Source organism: Ovis aries, chromosome 13 (genome assembly GCF_016772045.2).
Source record: "Ovis aries strain OAR_USU_Benz2616 breed Rambouillet chromosome 13, ARS-UI_Ramb_v3.0, whole genome shotgun sequence".
NCBI lineage: Eukaryota > Metazoa > Chordata > Mammalia > Artiodactyla > Bovidae > Ovis > Ovis aries.
Window position 1 is genome coordinate 15,449,080 of NC_056066.1, and position 15,231 is coordinate 15,464,310.

Sequence of the window (15,231 nt, forward strand, 5' to 3'; positions counted from 1 at the left end):
AGGTGAGGTCCATGTCTGCGGATCCACACTCATTCCTTCCAGTGCGGTCAGGAACGCAAGGACGTAGTGACCTTCTTAAAATGCAGAGCACTCCAACAGCCTAGGAAGGTGGCCAGAGTGTGTAAGGAAACTTGAAACATACTTGGCCATTTTCAGCTTTTTTCCTGAGACTTGAATGAAAGGGAAAATGTGTCCTGAGATGTATTTTCTTTCTTCCAACCTCAGCCAGGCATCCTTCCCTTTGCTCTTCACATGGCGTCTGGCCCGACCAGAAATCCTGCCAAGCACTGTGTTAGGGAGATGTGTTTCTCTCTTCTGTGTTGAGCAGAGCTTTGCATAAGAGCCGAAAATGTTTCATTAGAGTCCTGAAATGTGGGCAGCAGAAGCGATTTAAATCTACATTTCAATTATTTATCTTAAGTGTAACTAAAAAAATCTGGTGTTTAAGTGAAAGTAAATTATTTGTCTAATTTCCATCAGGGACTCTTCAAAGTCACAGAAAACGTGGTTAGTAACAATTCATGACTCTCCACTTCATCAGAGCAATTTCCCAGGAAATAAAAGGGATGGAATGCTGGTCCCAAGGCCAGTGTTCAACAGGGCTTCCTGTTGAACCATGCATAACCAGCCAGTCCATTCAAACTGAAAGCAGATCTTCATCTCCCGGCCTGCCCAGATCTTGGTTCACCTGTTCTTGAGACACCTCTTGTGCTTCAGACAAATCCATCTCGGAAGTACAGGGACAGCTCAGCACCCCTAAACTATTCATTTTTTAACAATTGTAAATTTATCATTTCAGTTCTGTACACCCAGGGACAAACTCCCTACAGCATTATTATAAATGATTTTAAACAGTCTATGCATTAAAACATGAAAGATTAAGAATTATTTTTTTGTTAAAAAAAAGATCCCCTTAGGCAATAAATATAGGTTTCTTTGACTCCTGGCCTTGGAATAAACATGAAAATAGTCTCAATTGCCCATGGTTAGAATAAGTGTTTCATGCAATTATCAGATGGTAAGGAATAAAATTAGAAATTAAATCAGGAAAGAATAAAAACCAGGTAAATGCATTATTATGCCTTTTATAAGTTTCTTATGGGTCTTTTGAAGCCTGATTTAATCATGTTTCTTGTCTTTTATTTTGGTATAATTTTTCCTTTTGTTTACTACAGTCTTCTATGTAGTTAATTAATTCTTGGGTCATTTCTTCTTACCCCATTTCAAACCTATTGTTGAGGCATAAGTCTCAGTATTGGTAGAAAGGGATAAAGTGTCTGTAAGGGACACTTATGTGGCTGGGTCTTAAAGAAAGATACTAATGTCTGCCCGGCTTGTGGATCTGTTGCCTCGGCCTGGTGGCTTTGAGAGCGTGGACACAAGCGTCAGCATTCCCACTTGAGAGCATTTCTCTGGCGTTCTCTGTCCAAAACATAACGTCTTGTCTGTGTACATCATCCTGCTGACCTTCTATTTTCTTTCTTTTTTAAAAAGGTGGTTTAAAATTCTCTAATCCTTCTGTAAGTGCACTCAGTCAAGTGCACACTTCAGAATAACAGATCATTTCTTTCAAGGGTCAAGCACATTTTTAGATACTTGGGCACATTCTCCCATTCCCACCATTGGCTTTCCCCTGAGATTTTGCTGTGAAGTCTAGGCAGCGTCTTTTCCCACCTTGGAGACATGGCCTCCTCCTCAGAGGCCGCAACAGACACTGTGTCCTGGGGACCAGAGACGCTTCCTCGCGGACTCCTCAAGGGAAACAAATCTCATATTCCCATGAGATTCAGGCCTGCCCTGGCTCCTCACATAAGAAGGGCCGGCGAGTGGTGTGTCATCTGCCAGCGTCACCAGGCTGGCTGAGTGGTGGGGACTCGGAAGTCACCCTCTGAGTCCCCCCAGAGCCCTTCAGCGTCACGAGAGGCTTCCTCCCTTCCATCCCCTAAGGGTCCCCACACGTGTGTCGCAAGAGAGCTCACCTCATGGAAAGATGTGGATTCCCAGGCTGATTTAACCTGAATTCCCTAGCCTTCTGCTTGGCCAGGCAAGTCCGTGAGAACGGGTTGGACCCGCGCCGCCCCTCCGGTCCGTCGCATGCAAGGGACAGTCGGTGAAGCCTGGAGGGACAGACAGACAGCAGCCTCTGGGAGAGGCCATCCCTCTGGCTGCTGCGGTGATGCCACAACCTCGGGAAGACTAAAGCCAGCCATTCTTCTACAAACCTGTTCTTGCCGCATGGAGACATCCTCTTTCTCTCGCTGACCCATCCTTAGCCCCTGCAGGACCTTCTCAGCCAGCCTGTGGTCCACTGTCCTTAATCGGTCACCGTGTCCAGTCAGTTCTCTCTCTCTTTTCCTCCAACACCGACACAGCGCCGCTGGGTGAAGTTCCCTTGTCCCCGGGCTGTCTCTTCATAGTGCTGAGCTAACACGAAAGCTGCCCCGCCCAGGGGGTGGCAGTAGATACAGACCTCCCCTCTGCTGCAGAGCTTGACTTTCTGCAAGTCTGACCCTGGGTGCGCAGATTCACCCCATCGTGCATTCGTAGAGCTGTGGCTTCGCTTAGGACTTGCTCACTTTGTTTGGGGTGCACGTTCTCAGTATTTGAGATAGGGGCTTTTGTTCCCTGCTTTAGAGGCTCTGGAGGCCATGCTGTTTCCATGATTCAGCATAAACTGCTTTGCACAGTCCCAAGCATTGTGTGTGGGGCCCTTGTGAGGTGTGTGTGAGCTCAGAGGCATGTCTGCTGCACAACACAAGCGCTCAGTGAGACCCGTCCCCCCGCCCGACCCCAGACTCTCTCCCCCACTGTCTGACATAACCTTGGTATCACTGCTGCCACTGGTATAAGCGTGTATGGATTGCTTGTGTTTTGTATTAAATGGAAAAGCAACAACACTTTTAGTCCCAGCTTCTCAGAAGTTTATGACCTAGGGTCTGTGCTTTAAGACTTAAAAGCAGCAAAATATAAATGCTGCTTTCGTAGGTGGCTTAGTCCCATAAACTGGATGCAGTGGCCACATGCACGAAACAAGCAGGATGCCCCAACGTGGGCTCTTCCGGTGGAAGAGCGGGAATCAGATAAGGCCCACGGTGTGAGTGACAGGAGAGATCCTGTCTTAATGGGTGACTTGTAACAGGAGAGTCAGCGCTGGAGCCAGAACTTTAAGATGAGTTAAGCTTTCTGAGGTAGAAATGGAAGATTTATCAGACGTGTCAGGTGTGAGAAAATACAGAAAAGGCATTCTGTCAGCAAATGGAAATCCGTCTCCCTTTTCACCAGCATGAGATAGACGGGAAATAGGAACCAGGGAGGGAGGGAGGGCCCTGGAAGCTGTGGCTGAGAAACTGGGTCTTCCTCTTGCAGGCGGTGAAGAGCCAGGTGAGGACTCTGAGCGCAGGGGTGTCAGCGAGGCTTGGGTGCTGACTGGATGTGAGGGAGCAGAGGGAAAGAGGTGCTGAGTGAGGGGACCAGTAACGCAGCATCTTCAGCAGAGAGAGGGCGGTCGGGAGCAGGTGGAGCTTGCGGCGGAAGGTGCTCCGTACTCGCGCACATTGAGCAGAGGGGCACGCATGAACTGGTATGTCGTGTAAATACATCCCGCAAGCAGATGGGTCCCTGACCCCTGAGCTTGTCCCAGAGCAGCTGCAAAGGTGGGCAGGTGTCAGTGTGGGCCTGAGGGGGACCACCGTGCTGGAAGCACGGCAGAGGGGAGGAGCCACATGGTGGGAAGGGAGCCCTGAGGAAGCGTGGTTTCGGGGAACCAAGTGCGGGAGTTTCCAGCAGGAAGGAGATCGAGGTGAGGGCAGAGAAGAGGTGTTCGAGTTCGGCCATGGGCAGGCAGTTCACCGCCCCACCCTGAGTGGTGGGTTCACTGTGATCGTGGAAGGGATGTCACAGTTCTGGAGGCTGTGAGAGGGGACGTGAGACTGGAGGCAGGAGCTGTGTGTTTATAGATGACATCTTCCTGCAGTGTGGTGATTTTTTTCAAGTCTAAAAGGGTCAATAGAAGGAGAAATTTTACAATAGAGAAAGACATATTTCTAGAGTTAAGAGGAGGTGGAACAGAGGTGATGAGAGGCCAACGAGAGGCAAAAACTGACGAACTGAAGGGGGAAGGAGTCTGGAGGGAAGGACTCAAACCCTCCTCTCTGGTGCCTGAAACAGCAGCGTGTGTGAGGCCCCATCCCCACCCCATCCCCCCAACCCCCCCACCCCACCTTCTGAGCTGTGGCCCAGCATTGGGATAGACACCATCATACAGGACAGGGCACAGAGTGGAGAGGATGCTCAGTGAGTGGACTGGGTACCCGTAAGAGAGGGAACACCTCCACCACTGAGACACCCAGGACTATGCAGGCTGTGAAGGATTTGAGACAGAAAGGTATTCACATCACGCGGAAGATAAGAATGTACATGTCTAGGGCTAGAAACCATAAAAAATTCATGCCTGGTGCAGAGGTTTAAAAAAAATAGTTAAAAGAATGCGAGAGAGGAACTACAGTTTCACTTTCATTTAGAATATGTGGACATCTTGACCAAGAGCTGGAAGACTGTGACTAGAGCAAGTCATTTCATCTTTCTTTGTTTAGTTTCTCCATTGTGAAATCAAATTGTCCATTTTTACATGTACTGAACTATCACAGGAATGTTAATATAATATATGCTATTGCTTTTTAAGACAGCATTAAAGTATCATATGGGGAAGATGATTATTTTGGAATGACACAAAATTCTGCTCCTCTGAACAATAAGAAATTGGTTAAACCTGGAATAAGCCCCAGTGATTTTTTTTTTCTCTAAACATTTGACTTTGGAAAGCAAATACCTCCCCACTGTCCTAAAAATATTAGACTGTAAACGCAGGGAGTAGAGCCTTTCCTTCCTTCTTTCTGCTCTGGGACTTCGCTGAAGAAGTTGGCAGTGAACTTCAAACTTGATTTGAGGTCACAGAATCAACACACCCTGCTTATCAAAGGCAGAGTGGCCACCGTGGGAGTCAAGAGAGCACGGTGACTTTGACCGGACCCATTTCCTTATAGCTGTCACCACTGAGGGTGAAGCCCTTGGTGAGTGGTGGGTTTTTCCAGGCAGTATACTGAGCATGTGCTCTGTGGTCTGTCATTTCCAAAGGAAACCATGCAAGTAGCTGAAGGGTGGTTCACAGCATCTCAGACCTTGGACTCTGCCAGGTCACCTCTTGCCAGCCGTGTGCTCCTCTTGTCCTCAGGGAAAGCTGCCTCTTCCCAGGACATCCTAAGACCAGCATCCAGACAGGTCTTCTAAGACCCTTCCAGGGACTTGCTTTCTACAGAAATCTGTGTTCCTGGTGTTTCCTCTCTCGAGCCTGGTCAAACAGTAATCTGACGCGTTTCATAAGCACCTGGAATCTTTAAGATCGATCATTCATGAAGATGCCTCCCTCTGTGATCCACATGAGGAAACAGAAGCCTGCAAGGTCAAATGACCTGCCAAGGAAACACAGGCTATTAACCGCAGCTGAGGGGTCACCGCTCCTGCCGCCCCGGGAAATGTTCAAAAGCAGGAGCTCCTGGGCACCTAGAATTATATTTCAGGTTGAAATCACCATGAATTTTTCTCAAGCTGTGTCCGTGACCATCTGTAAAAAAAAAAAAAAAAAAAAAGGCAAATACCTGGGGCCAGCTACAGGAAGGGTGTGCTTTTAGTTTGGTGATTCATAAGCAAAATATTACCAGATGAGAAAGCAGGTCCAATTTGTCCTTTCCTTTGCTCCATTCTTGTTTGATCCAGGTAGACTGGAGTTTATATAAAACTGTTTAAAATATGTTTATGGTCCCAAATGACACCGTCACTCTTGTGTCCCTCTTTACAGACTGGGGAGGACCCTGGAAATGAGGTGAGGTGAGGAGGTGTGCAGCTTGTTGACAACCCTTGAGTAGATTCCTTCTTAGGAGCACCCCTCAGTGACGGCTCCAGGGAGCACTGGAGATTAAAGTGAGGAAAACGGTGGGACCAACTGTGGACAGAGGGGATGATACTGCTCACATCCATTCCCATACCACTCTCTCATCTTTGGAGACGTCCCCTGTCGTAGAGTAACGCCTCGAAAGGGGCTCAGAGTCCCTGCAAGGGACTTCTTCCTCTAGTCAGCCCTTCAGACCCAGAGGCTTCCTCTGGCCCATCTGCAGAACTTGTCTGTCCCAGCGTGGCACAAGCCAGGTTGCTGACTGAGCTCCTTGTGAGTTGGAAGTGGGTTAGCGAAGGAAGATGATGATGCGGGTGTTTGTGGGGTAATGGGCATGTGCATTACAGATGGCTGGGCGCTGAGATCAGAACACCGCAGCAGCGTTCAGTGTCCTTTTCTAAGGCAAACAGCCTCCTCCCACCCTGTCTTCTCTCCTCTCCCCATCACTCCCCCTGAAAAATCCTTTTAGGGAAGAAGTGGAAGTAAGAGGTGTGGTCATTGTGGAGTAACTAGACCCCACAGGAGAGGAGGCGCTGAGCACCCCCTCGGGTTGTGATGAGCTAACGACAGAGGCGCCCTTGTCACCACCTCACCACTCTGCCCCCTTCGGAACACCAGCGCTGTGTGATGCAGAGCAGTGACTGCAGGCTCCGCTGTCCTGAGTGCATCTGGTCCGTGCAGGCAGTGTTCTCTTGTGTTTGCAGTTGTATTTCCTAAACCACAAAGCTACTGTGCTCTCAATGTCTCGCAGATATGCTGAAGGCAGATTCTTGGTGTCTTCTGTTGATGTCATTTCATTGTAGCTTTTTGAAACTCTTGTGGTCCACCGTGGAACTCTGCCCAATGTTATGTGGCAGTGGATGGGCAGGGGTTTGTAGAGAGAATGGATACATGTGTATGTACACTTGAGTCCCTTCTCTGTTCACAGCATTGTTTGCTGATCGGCTATACCCCAATACAAAATGAAAAGTTAAAAAAATCTTGCAGTCCAGGAAAAGTGGGAAGAGGGTTCACAGGTGGAGATGGGGGCACTGGGTTCCTAGGAAGCATGATCATCTCTAGAACCGAGTACTGGAGACAGGACTTGCCAGGGCGCCCATAAAACGGAGAGAAGGTTCCCCTTCATGTAGGAAGGATGGTGCAGACGTGGTCAGTGTCAGAGGCTGGTGCCCCAAACGGCCACTTTTCTGGCTGGATCTGCAATCTGTGAAAGGGGGAAGAGCCGCATTCCCTCCATTCAGCAATCAGCCTCCCCCCAGATTGCTTGTCACCCCGCCTCGTGTAGAGAATAAGAAGGAAGCCGCATCTCCTCTGTGTCCCTGCTCACAGTCCAGGGAAAGGGGGACGAGGCCGTCAGGGCTGGCTCCTGCCTCTCCAGGGGCTGTGCCAGCGTGTAGCCTCAGAAACCTCAGTGGGCTATGGTTCCTTTCGCAGAAGGGGGCCTCTGCTTCTGACCTGGTCCCAGTCCCCCTCCCTCTCCAGCACCCTCACCCCTCCCAGCTTGTCCTCAGAAGGCCCGAACTGAGTTGACGTGTGGGGTCACATACACATGGCTCTGATGGGTCGCGTGGCTGTTTCGCCTCCTGGCTGCTCACCACCTCTTTGGCCTGCTTGGTGGTCTAGAGCCAGCGGTACTGCAGGCATGAAACATGGTGTGTAACCAGGTCTGCCCCTCACTGCCCGGAAAGTGAGGCAGCTTTGCCCCCTATTCCCCCCCACGCCCCACGTTCCTCTAGGCTTTGAGGTACAGCCTGTCCCCTGCATGGAGCATCCTTTGACTAAAAGAGATGCCGTGGGCAAAGATGAACCAATGTTTATTTACCACCTTCTCTTGAAACGTTCCTGTGCCATCTTGTAAACAGTTTAATTGAGAAAGCAGACGATACGGTTCTTAGTGGAGACAGAAGGGAATTTTAATGTTAGGTGGGCAGAACGCAGGCAGCCTCCTGCCAGGCTGCCAGCACAGAAATAAGAAAAACAGGCATGTCGATGGCATTTAGTTCATCTCTGTCTTTCATGTCGAAGGGCTTCTCTGTTGTGTTTCTCCTGAATATTTGAAGTACTTGATTGAGACTGGTTGTGTGACAAATTTAAGTTTTCCTTTTGCTTTAAAGAGATTATTTTCTAGAACCCAAAAGATTCTTAAAGGCAGCCAGATACACAACTGAGATATCTTTTCCAATTTAGACTTAAACTGGGGTAAATTTTCAGAGTATTGTCCAAAGCACTGGCACACACGGAGTCTTCTCACGTTAAGGCAAGTTGTTTAGTTCAGTTACTCTGATGTCTGGTTCCTCTCCCCGCTATTTTTCACCCTCTTCCCATCTGTCTACTTGGACTACCCGGGAACAGCACAGCAAGAGGGCAGAAGACTACAGTGCACGACAGCCAGTCTTCTGGGCTTTAAATAAATAGGAAAGCAAAGCAGAGACCTCCAACTTGCAGATTTTTTTTAATTTTTGTCTTTTATTGGCGTATAGCTGATTTACAATGTTGTGTTAGTTTCAGGTATACAGCAGAGTGATTCAGTTATACATACATCCATTCTTTTTCAGATCCTTTTTTCATATAGGTCATTAGAGAGTATTGAGCAGAGTTCCCTGTGCTCTACAGTAGGTCCTTCAGTTCAGTTCTGTTCAGTCGCTCAGTCGTGTCTGACTCTTGGCGACCCCGTGAATCGCAGCACGCCAGGCTTCCCTGTCCATCACCAACTCCCAGAGTTCACTCAGACTCACGTCCATCGAGTCAGTGATGCCATCCAGCCATCTCATCCTCGGTCGTCCCTTTCTCCTCCGGCCCCCAATCCCTCCCAGCATCAGAGTCTTTTCCAGTGAGTCATCTCTTCGCATGAAGTGGCCAAAGTACTGAAGTTTCAGCTTTAGCATCATTGCTTCCAAAGAATACCCAGGGCTGATCTCCTTCAGAATGGACTGGTTGGATCTCCTTGCAGTCCAAGGGACTCTCAAGAGTCTTCTCCAACACCACAGTTCAAAAGCATCAATTCTTCAGCACTCAGCTTTCTTCACAGTTCAACTCTCACATCCATACATGACCACTGGAAAAACCATAGCCTTGACTAGATGGACCTTTGTTGGCAAAGTAATATCTCTGCTTTTCAATATGTTATCTAGGTTGGTCATAACTTTCCTTCCAAGGAGCAAGCGTCTTTTAATTTCATGGCTGCAGTCACCATCTGCAGTGATCTTGGAGCCCCCCAAAATAAGACCTGCCACTGTTTCCACTGTTTCCCCATCTATTTCCCATGAAGGGATGGGACCGGATGCCATGATCTTCGTTTTCTGAATGTTGAGCTTTAGGCCAACTTTTTTACTCTCCTCTTTCATTTTCATCAAGTAGGCTTTTTAGCTCCTCTTCACTTTCTGCCATAAGGGTGGTGTCATCTGCATATCTGAGGTTGATATTTCTCCTGGCAATCTTGATTCCAACTTGAGCTTCTTCCAGCCCAGCGTTTCTCTTGATGTACTCTGCATAGAAGCTAAATAAGCAGGGTGACAATATACAGCCTTGACATACTCCTTTTCCTATTTGGAACCAGTCTGTTGTTCCATGCCCAGTTCTGACTGCTGCTTCCTGACCTGCATACAGGTTTCTCAAGAGGCAGGTCAGGTGGTCTGGTATTCCCATCTCTCTCAGAATTTTCCTACTCATTATCTATTTTACATATAGCAGTGTGTGTATGTTAACCCCCAAATCCTAATTTATCCCTGCACCACTTTCCCCCTTCAGTAACCTAAGTTGCTTTCTATGTCTAGGGCTCTATTTTTTTAATAAATAAATTCTTTTTTTTTTTAGATTCCACATATAGGTGATATGTATTTGCCTTCTTCTGTCTGACTTAGTTCACTTAATATGACAATCTGTAGGTCCATTCATGTTGCTGCAGATGGTACTACTTCATTCTTTTTATGGCTGAATAGTATTCCATTTTATATATATTTTTGCATATATATGCATGTCTTCTTTATCCATTCGTCAGTGGACATTAGGTTGCTTCCATATCTTTGCTGTTATAAATAATTGCTGTAAAGCTCTCAGTCTTAACTGCAGCCCCACTTGCTTCCAGTTTCCTGGGTTTTTTAAAGAGGGCAATGAAATGGTGATGGTGTGTAATTTACAGCTGTAGCCTCAATTTTTTTTTCATTTTTCCCCCTTTCATATTGTGCAGGCATGTTAAATACACTTCCTTTCTATTGCGCACCAATAATTCCAGTATCTGAAGTTTTGGTGGATCTAACTATAGTGTCTAACTCTGTCTCTGCTGATTCTTACTCTTGGTACTTGGATTACTTGTTTGTTTTTTTTAATTGTGAGCTTAACTGTCTTGGAGCCTTATTTCTGAGAGTTCTTTGTTGAAAATGGGCCCTTTCAAGGTTGACTTACAGTTGATTCTACAAGAATCTTGTACCCTCTTCTGCTAGAAGAGAGTATAAGCTGGGGACCACTTTAAATTGATGGTTGGATGGGTTTTGACCAATCAGACCAAAAAAAGTTGTTTTGCAGACTTACGTGAGGTCTAGTTTATTATATACCATCAGAGGGAATCCCCTCCACCTGCTCAGCACTGATTTGATACAGGCAGTTGTCCTTATAGTTTATGGAGTGGGAAGTGTATCTTATTCATCCTCACACTGCTTGTGTAGCCTTCAAGGGTTCCAGAATTCTTGCTGGAAGTCTCTTCTTATGCATTTCACCTCAGGTGGACCCTAGACTTCTCCATCTGTCATGCACTGGAAGGCTTTGGGAACTGGAGCTTAAGTTTGTCTGGCTCACCAAATACCCTTAAGGCAAATGTGTGCTGCTTACCTTCCTGGTTCCCACTTTCACTTATATCATTGATTCTGAGTATTTCTTACCAAATGGTCAGTTATTGATGCAATTTAAAGCACCCTTTAAAATATCTTATTGAGCATTTTAGTTTCAGTGGGAGAGTCTCTCCAGTACCTAGACCACCTAACCACTAGAAACAGAAGCCCCCTGCATTTCCCATGGAGAAATGCATTTTAGTCTGACATCAGCCTACATGTGACAGCTCTTATCAAACTAATGTGCCAGCGAGTGAGGGACAGAAACTATCCCTGGGGCATGTTCTGTTTCTCAGCCAGTAATAAAGGCCTGGGGGAAAGAAAATGAAAAGGTAAAGCCCTTAAGAGCTTTCACATGATTTCAGGTGACACCAGAGAAGACCTTCCAGAATGGTCTTCAGTATGAGGACATCTGAGGACTTTCTCCCAGGGAAATACTCATAACTAATGAAAATTATTAAAAAATGAATAGGGAAGACAGCCACTTTGGAGAATATTTTAGCATTTCCTCAAAATGGAAAACAGAGCTTTATCATATGACCAGCAGTCCCCCTCCTAGCTACATATTCAAGAGAATCGAAGACGTATGTCTGCCCAGAAACTTGAGTACAGATGTTCACAGCAGCATTACTCATAACAGCCCCAGAGTGAAAACAATCAACGTGTCCACGGCTGATGAATGGACAAAGTGGAGTGTTTCCATACAGTGGACTATTATTCAGTAATAAAAAGGGATAGAGTACTGATGCGTGCTGCCGCATGGATGAACCTTGAAAACGTTTTGCTCAGTGAAAGAAGCCAGTTGCAAAAGATGACATATTTTATGATTTCATATTATAATGTGAAATACCCAGATTAAGCAAATCCACAGAGATAGAAAGTAGACCAGTGGTTGCCATTGTCCAAGGAGAGGGGAGAGAATGTAGAATGAGCACTAATGAGTATGGGTTTCTTTAGAGGGTAACAAAAATGTTCCAAAATTAGACTATGGTGCTGGTTGTACAACTCTATGAATATACTGATCAGGGAATTGCATACTTTCAAGGAGTAATTTTTATAACATGAATTATATCCCAATGAAGCTATTAGTTAAAGGTGGGGGATTGTTTCATCTCCCCTTCTATAAGCACCACTACTTGGATCTTGAAGTCTTCTGTCAAACCCAGGAATATGTATGACTTTTTTTTTTTAACTTCATTGAGAAAATGCCGTATCTGAAGCATAAAGAATAAGAAAGCCAAGAATTGCCATTTCACTCCCCCTCCCCCACTTTGTGCTGGTCATTTGTTTAGAGGTTCCTAAAGAGGGGCTGATGAAAGACCCACCACTCAGGAGGAAGGGCCCTCCTCTGGTGGCTTGCCCCGCCCTAGCCAGCAGAGCACGTGTTCACTGGCTGGCACAGCAGAGCCGTGATGATTTTTTTTCACTAAATGTCACAGTCACAATTGCTACAAGCCATGTCTCTCACACTAAAGCCTAAGCGAGGCTCCTGGTCATCCTATGACTGAAGGCCCCCAGCTCTGTCTGCTAGGACAGGACAGACTGCGTCCTGGGCCAGCAGGCTCTCACTCACGGTGCCTCTCTCTCCCTATTCCCTTGTCTGCCTCTTGTCTTGCAGTGGCGGCTTCAACCCCCAACTCCACTGCTGGTGCAGCCATGAATTCGCTGACCTCTCTCGGGACTCTGCAAGGACTGGCGGGAGCCACTGTCGGACTGAATAACATTAATGCACTAGCAGGTACCATCAACAGTGAGTATTTGCTGCTCTGGTGGACAGCCTTCCCCCAAATTCTCCACAGATAGTGCTCAGCCAGAGACAGCCTGCGAAGGCTGCATCACAGGGAGAACTGCAGCTTGGGAGGAGGGGCAGGAGCACCCGCTCAGACAGGGCTGTGCTGCCTGTGTCCACTCTGTGTCTCCACAGACAGCCCCCGCACCACCCTGAGTCTTCAGGGGTGTAGGGTGTGTGCTTGGTCACAGGTGTCTGTGGTTGACAGGCAGCCGCAGGTTCCCGGGACTCTGGCTGGCTTCTGGTTTGGTGCCCTTCTGAGAGGCTGTGAATAAGTTATAAAAGAGGAATCGGTGGGGTGGAGGTCAGGCCCACGGGGCCAGCGCCTAGTCTGCTCTCAGTCTCCTGCAGGAATCTGAGCCAGTCACTGCCCCCATTCTGGACTTCAGGTCCCATCTGAAAATGGGACGTTCTGGATCAGGTGATCTTCAGGGTCCCCTCCAGGTCTAAAATCCAGAGGTTTATGACAGTCATCCAGGAGGAGAGAAGAGGGAAGCAGGAAATAAGGCTGAGTGGAGGGGAGTCGCCCCTGGAGCCAACGTCTAGGGTCTTTCTTAAGCCTCCGGCGGCCGGGGTCACCCTACAGCAGTGCGTCTCCTGAAGGGCCCCATTCTCCTACGGCAGGCTGAAGCAGAGTGAGGCAAATCATGTACAGAATTCCTCAGCTCTGAAACACACAGACTAACCAAAGAACTCTGAGTTCTGTCTACGCGGCCTGCCCACTTCCGGTGCTTTAGATCTGTGGGGAGAATGGCTCCCGGCCCGAGGATGAGTCACGGCTGAGGCTCGAGCTCAGCCTCAGCTCCTCCACTAGGGGGAACGGCGCTCAGTCGGCAGAGGGGACCCCGGGTCTGCCTTTCCTGCAGCTCGGTCCCCACACCCTGTGCCTGACAACAGCACACCGAGCAGGCCCACGGCAGCCTAAGGAGATGGGACTTGGGGAGCCACTTCCCTAGTAGGCCACCCAACCTCTGCCCGTTCTAAGTCTTAAGAAAAGAGTTTTGACAAGTTTCCCTATTCTTAGCCACAGTTCACTAAGTGAACAGTTTTTAAAGGGTGATCAAGAAATACAGTTTATTTAAAAGAAAAAACAAAAACGCGAATAATTCTATATCCTAAAATCCCAAAAGAATACCTTGTAATTTATTTTGTAAAGAAGAACCTAGAACTCACCCAAATGAAGACTAGCTGTTATCACCCAGATTAGAAGATATACGTCACACATTTAGAGGTAGGGAATTCTTTCAGGTTTTATGGAATCCTTTTATGCAGATGCCCTGGGAAAAACAAACATGAACTTGGACTGAGTGTTATCTGACCAGAGGCCAAAGAAAGCAGAAAGGAAAAGATTTTTTTTCTTTCCAGACCGGATGGCTCTTGATTAGCGAGCAAACAGTAAATACAGTGGTAACCAGTGACAGCAGAGTACTGTACCCCACTAAAGCTGCCTCCAGCACCCCTCCTGCCAGCAGCCCACATGGCCTTGACTCCTGTTTCTGACCTTGTTCTGCAGACGCTCCAACTCACTTGTCCTTCCCCTCGGTTGCAGACGAGTGTTTGCACACACCCCTCCATGCTGCTTCTATGCCCCAGGACCTAGTTCCCCTAAAACAAGGAATTTGATTTGACCGCCTGCCTGTCCTGGGTCTGCACAGTACCAGGCCAGTGGGAGTGGCTGTCCTCCTCAGCGCGTGCTCATGACTGCTGTGTGTCGTCCTGTCCGTGTGGTCCGCCTCTTCAGCCTGTCCTGTTGCCCTTTGTTGGGGTCTTCCCATTGTTATCGTGAGCGGCTAGGGAGGGACTCTGTTGAATGGCAAAGAGACCATGGTTGGTTCTTGTGTGGGGTCTGTGTTATTCAATTTTGCTTCTGGCAAGAACAACGGCCTTATTGTTGTGTTTTTTAAATACTTTGCTACTGGATAACTATAAGTATAGTTCATGGGAAATTAAGACTGTTTCTAGTCTCAAATAACCCCTGCTAACCAGTATGAACTAAGAAAATGTTTAGTTAAACCCAAAGTCAGGCACAAAGAAAAGTACATTCTGCCTGCTGCGGTGAATTACCATCAGAGCTATTTCACAATCCCAACACTGTCTTGGAGCTTATACTTGCTTCTCAGACAGCAAAAGAAAACCTAATGTAGAGGGTCCTCATTCAGACCGCTCCTTCACAGACAGTGACGCCACCCATCCCACTGGACAGTCCTCAGAGAAGGAAGGCAAGAAATGGGAACCTGGACAGAGGCCACTAGACCAGTTTCCGTGTCATTGCCATTTGCTCCCTGACTCCACCTAGGAACCATTACCTGCCGTCGTAAGGAGAGGTTTCTGGTGTTCTGAGTAGAACCAACTCTTCTCCGCAGACGAAGGAGCCAAGGAGAAAGTAGGTGGTAGATGGATCCAGTTAATTCCCAAATTTTACCTCTTCCCTCCCAGAGGGTTCCTCATCTCCCCACAAAACAGAAGTTTAGGTTAGTAAACAAGTAGCTACACTATTTGAGCTCCATATCCTTGTTCTTCCTTTGTAAGTTCATGCATGGATGGAGGGACTAAAAAGAAGGACACTACTCTAAAGCTAAAAGCAAAACAGCAAGATGAGAAGGAGGGAGCACAGGCAGTTCACTGACAAGAGCTTTCCCTCCTGGATTATGTGAGGCAGGTGGCACATACTA

At 47.5% G+C, this 15,231-nt stretch overlaps 1 protein-coding gene across 36 annotated transcripts in view; it reads left to right on the plus strand.

Moving 5' to 3' along the window:
- The window catches only part of CELF2 (CUGBP Elav-like family member 2), a 555,810-nt gene that overhangs the window by 522,859 nt on the left and 17,720 nt on the right, over nt 1–15,231 (plus strand). For 22 of the 36 annotated variants that reach the window (XM_042230301.2, XM_060397192.1, XM_060397193.1 and 19 more), the window contains one exon: nt 12,389–12,520. In XM_042230301.2, the coding sequence (XP_042086235.1) occupies nt 12,389–12,520 (132 nt within the window). The remainder of the gene's footprint in view (nt 1–12,388; nt 12,521–15,231) is intronic. The other 14 variants (XM_027976519.3, XM_060397195.1, XM_060397196.1 and 11 more) reach the window with 1 other exon arrangement.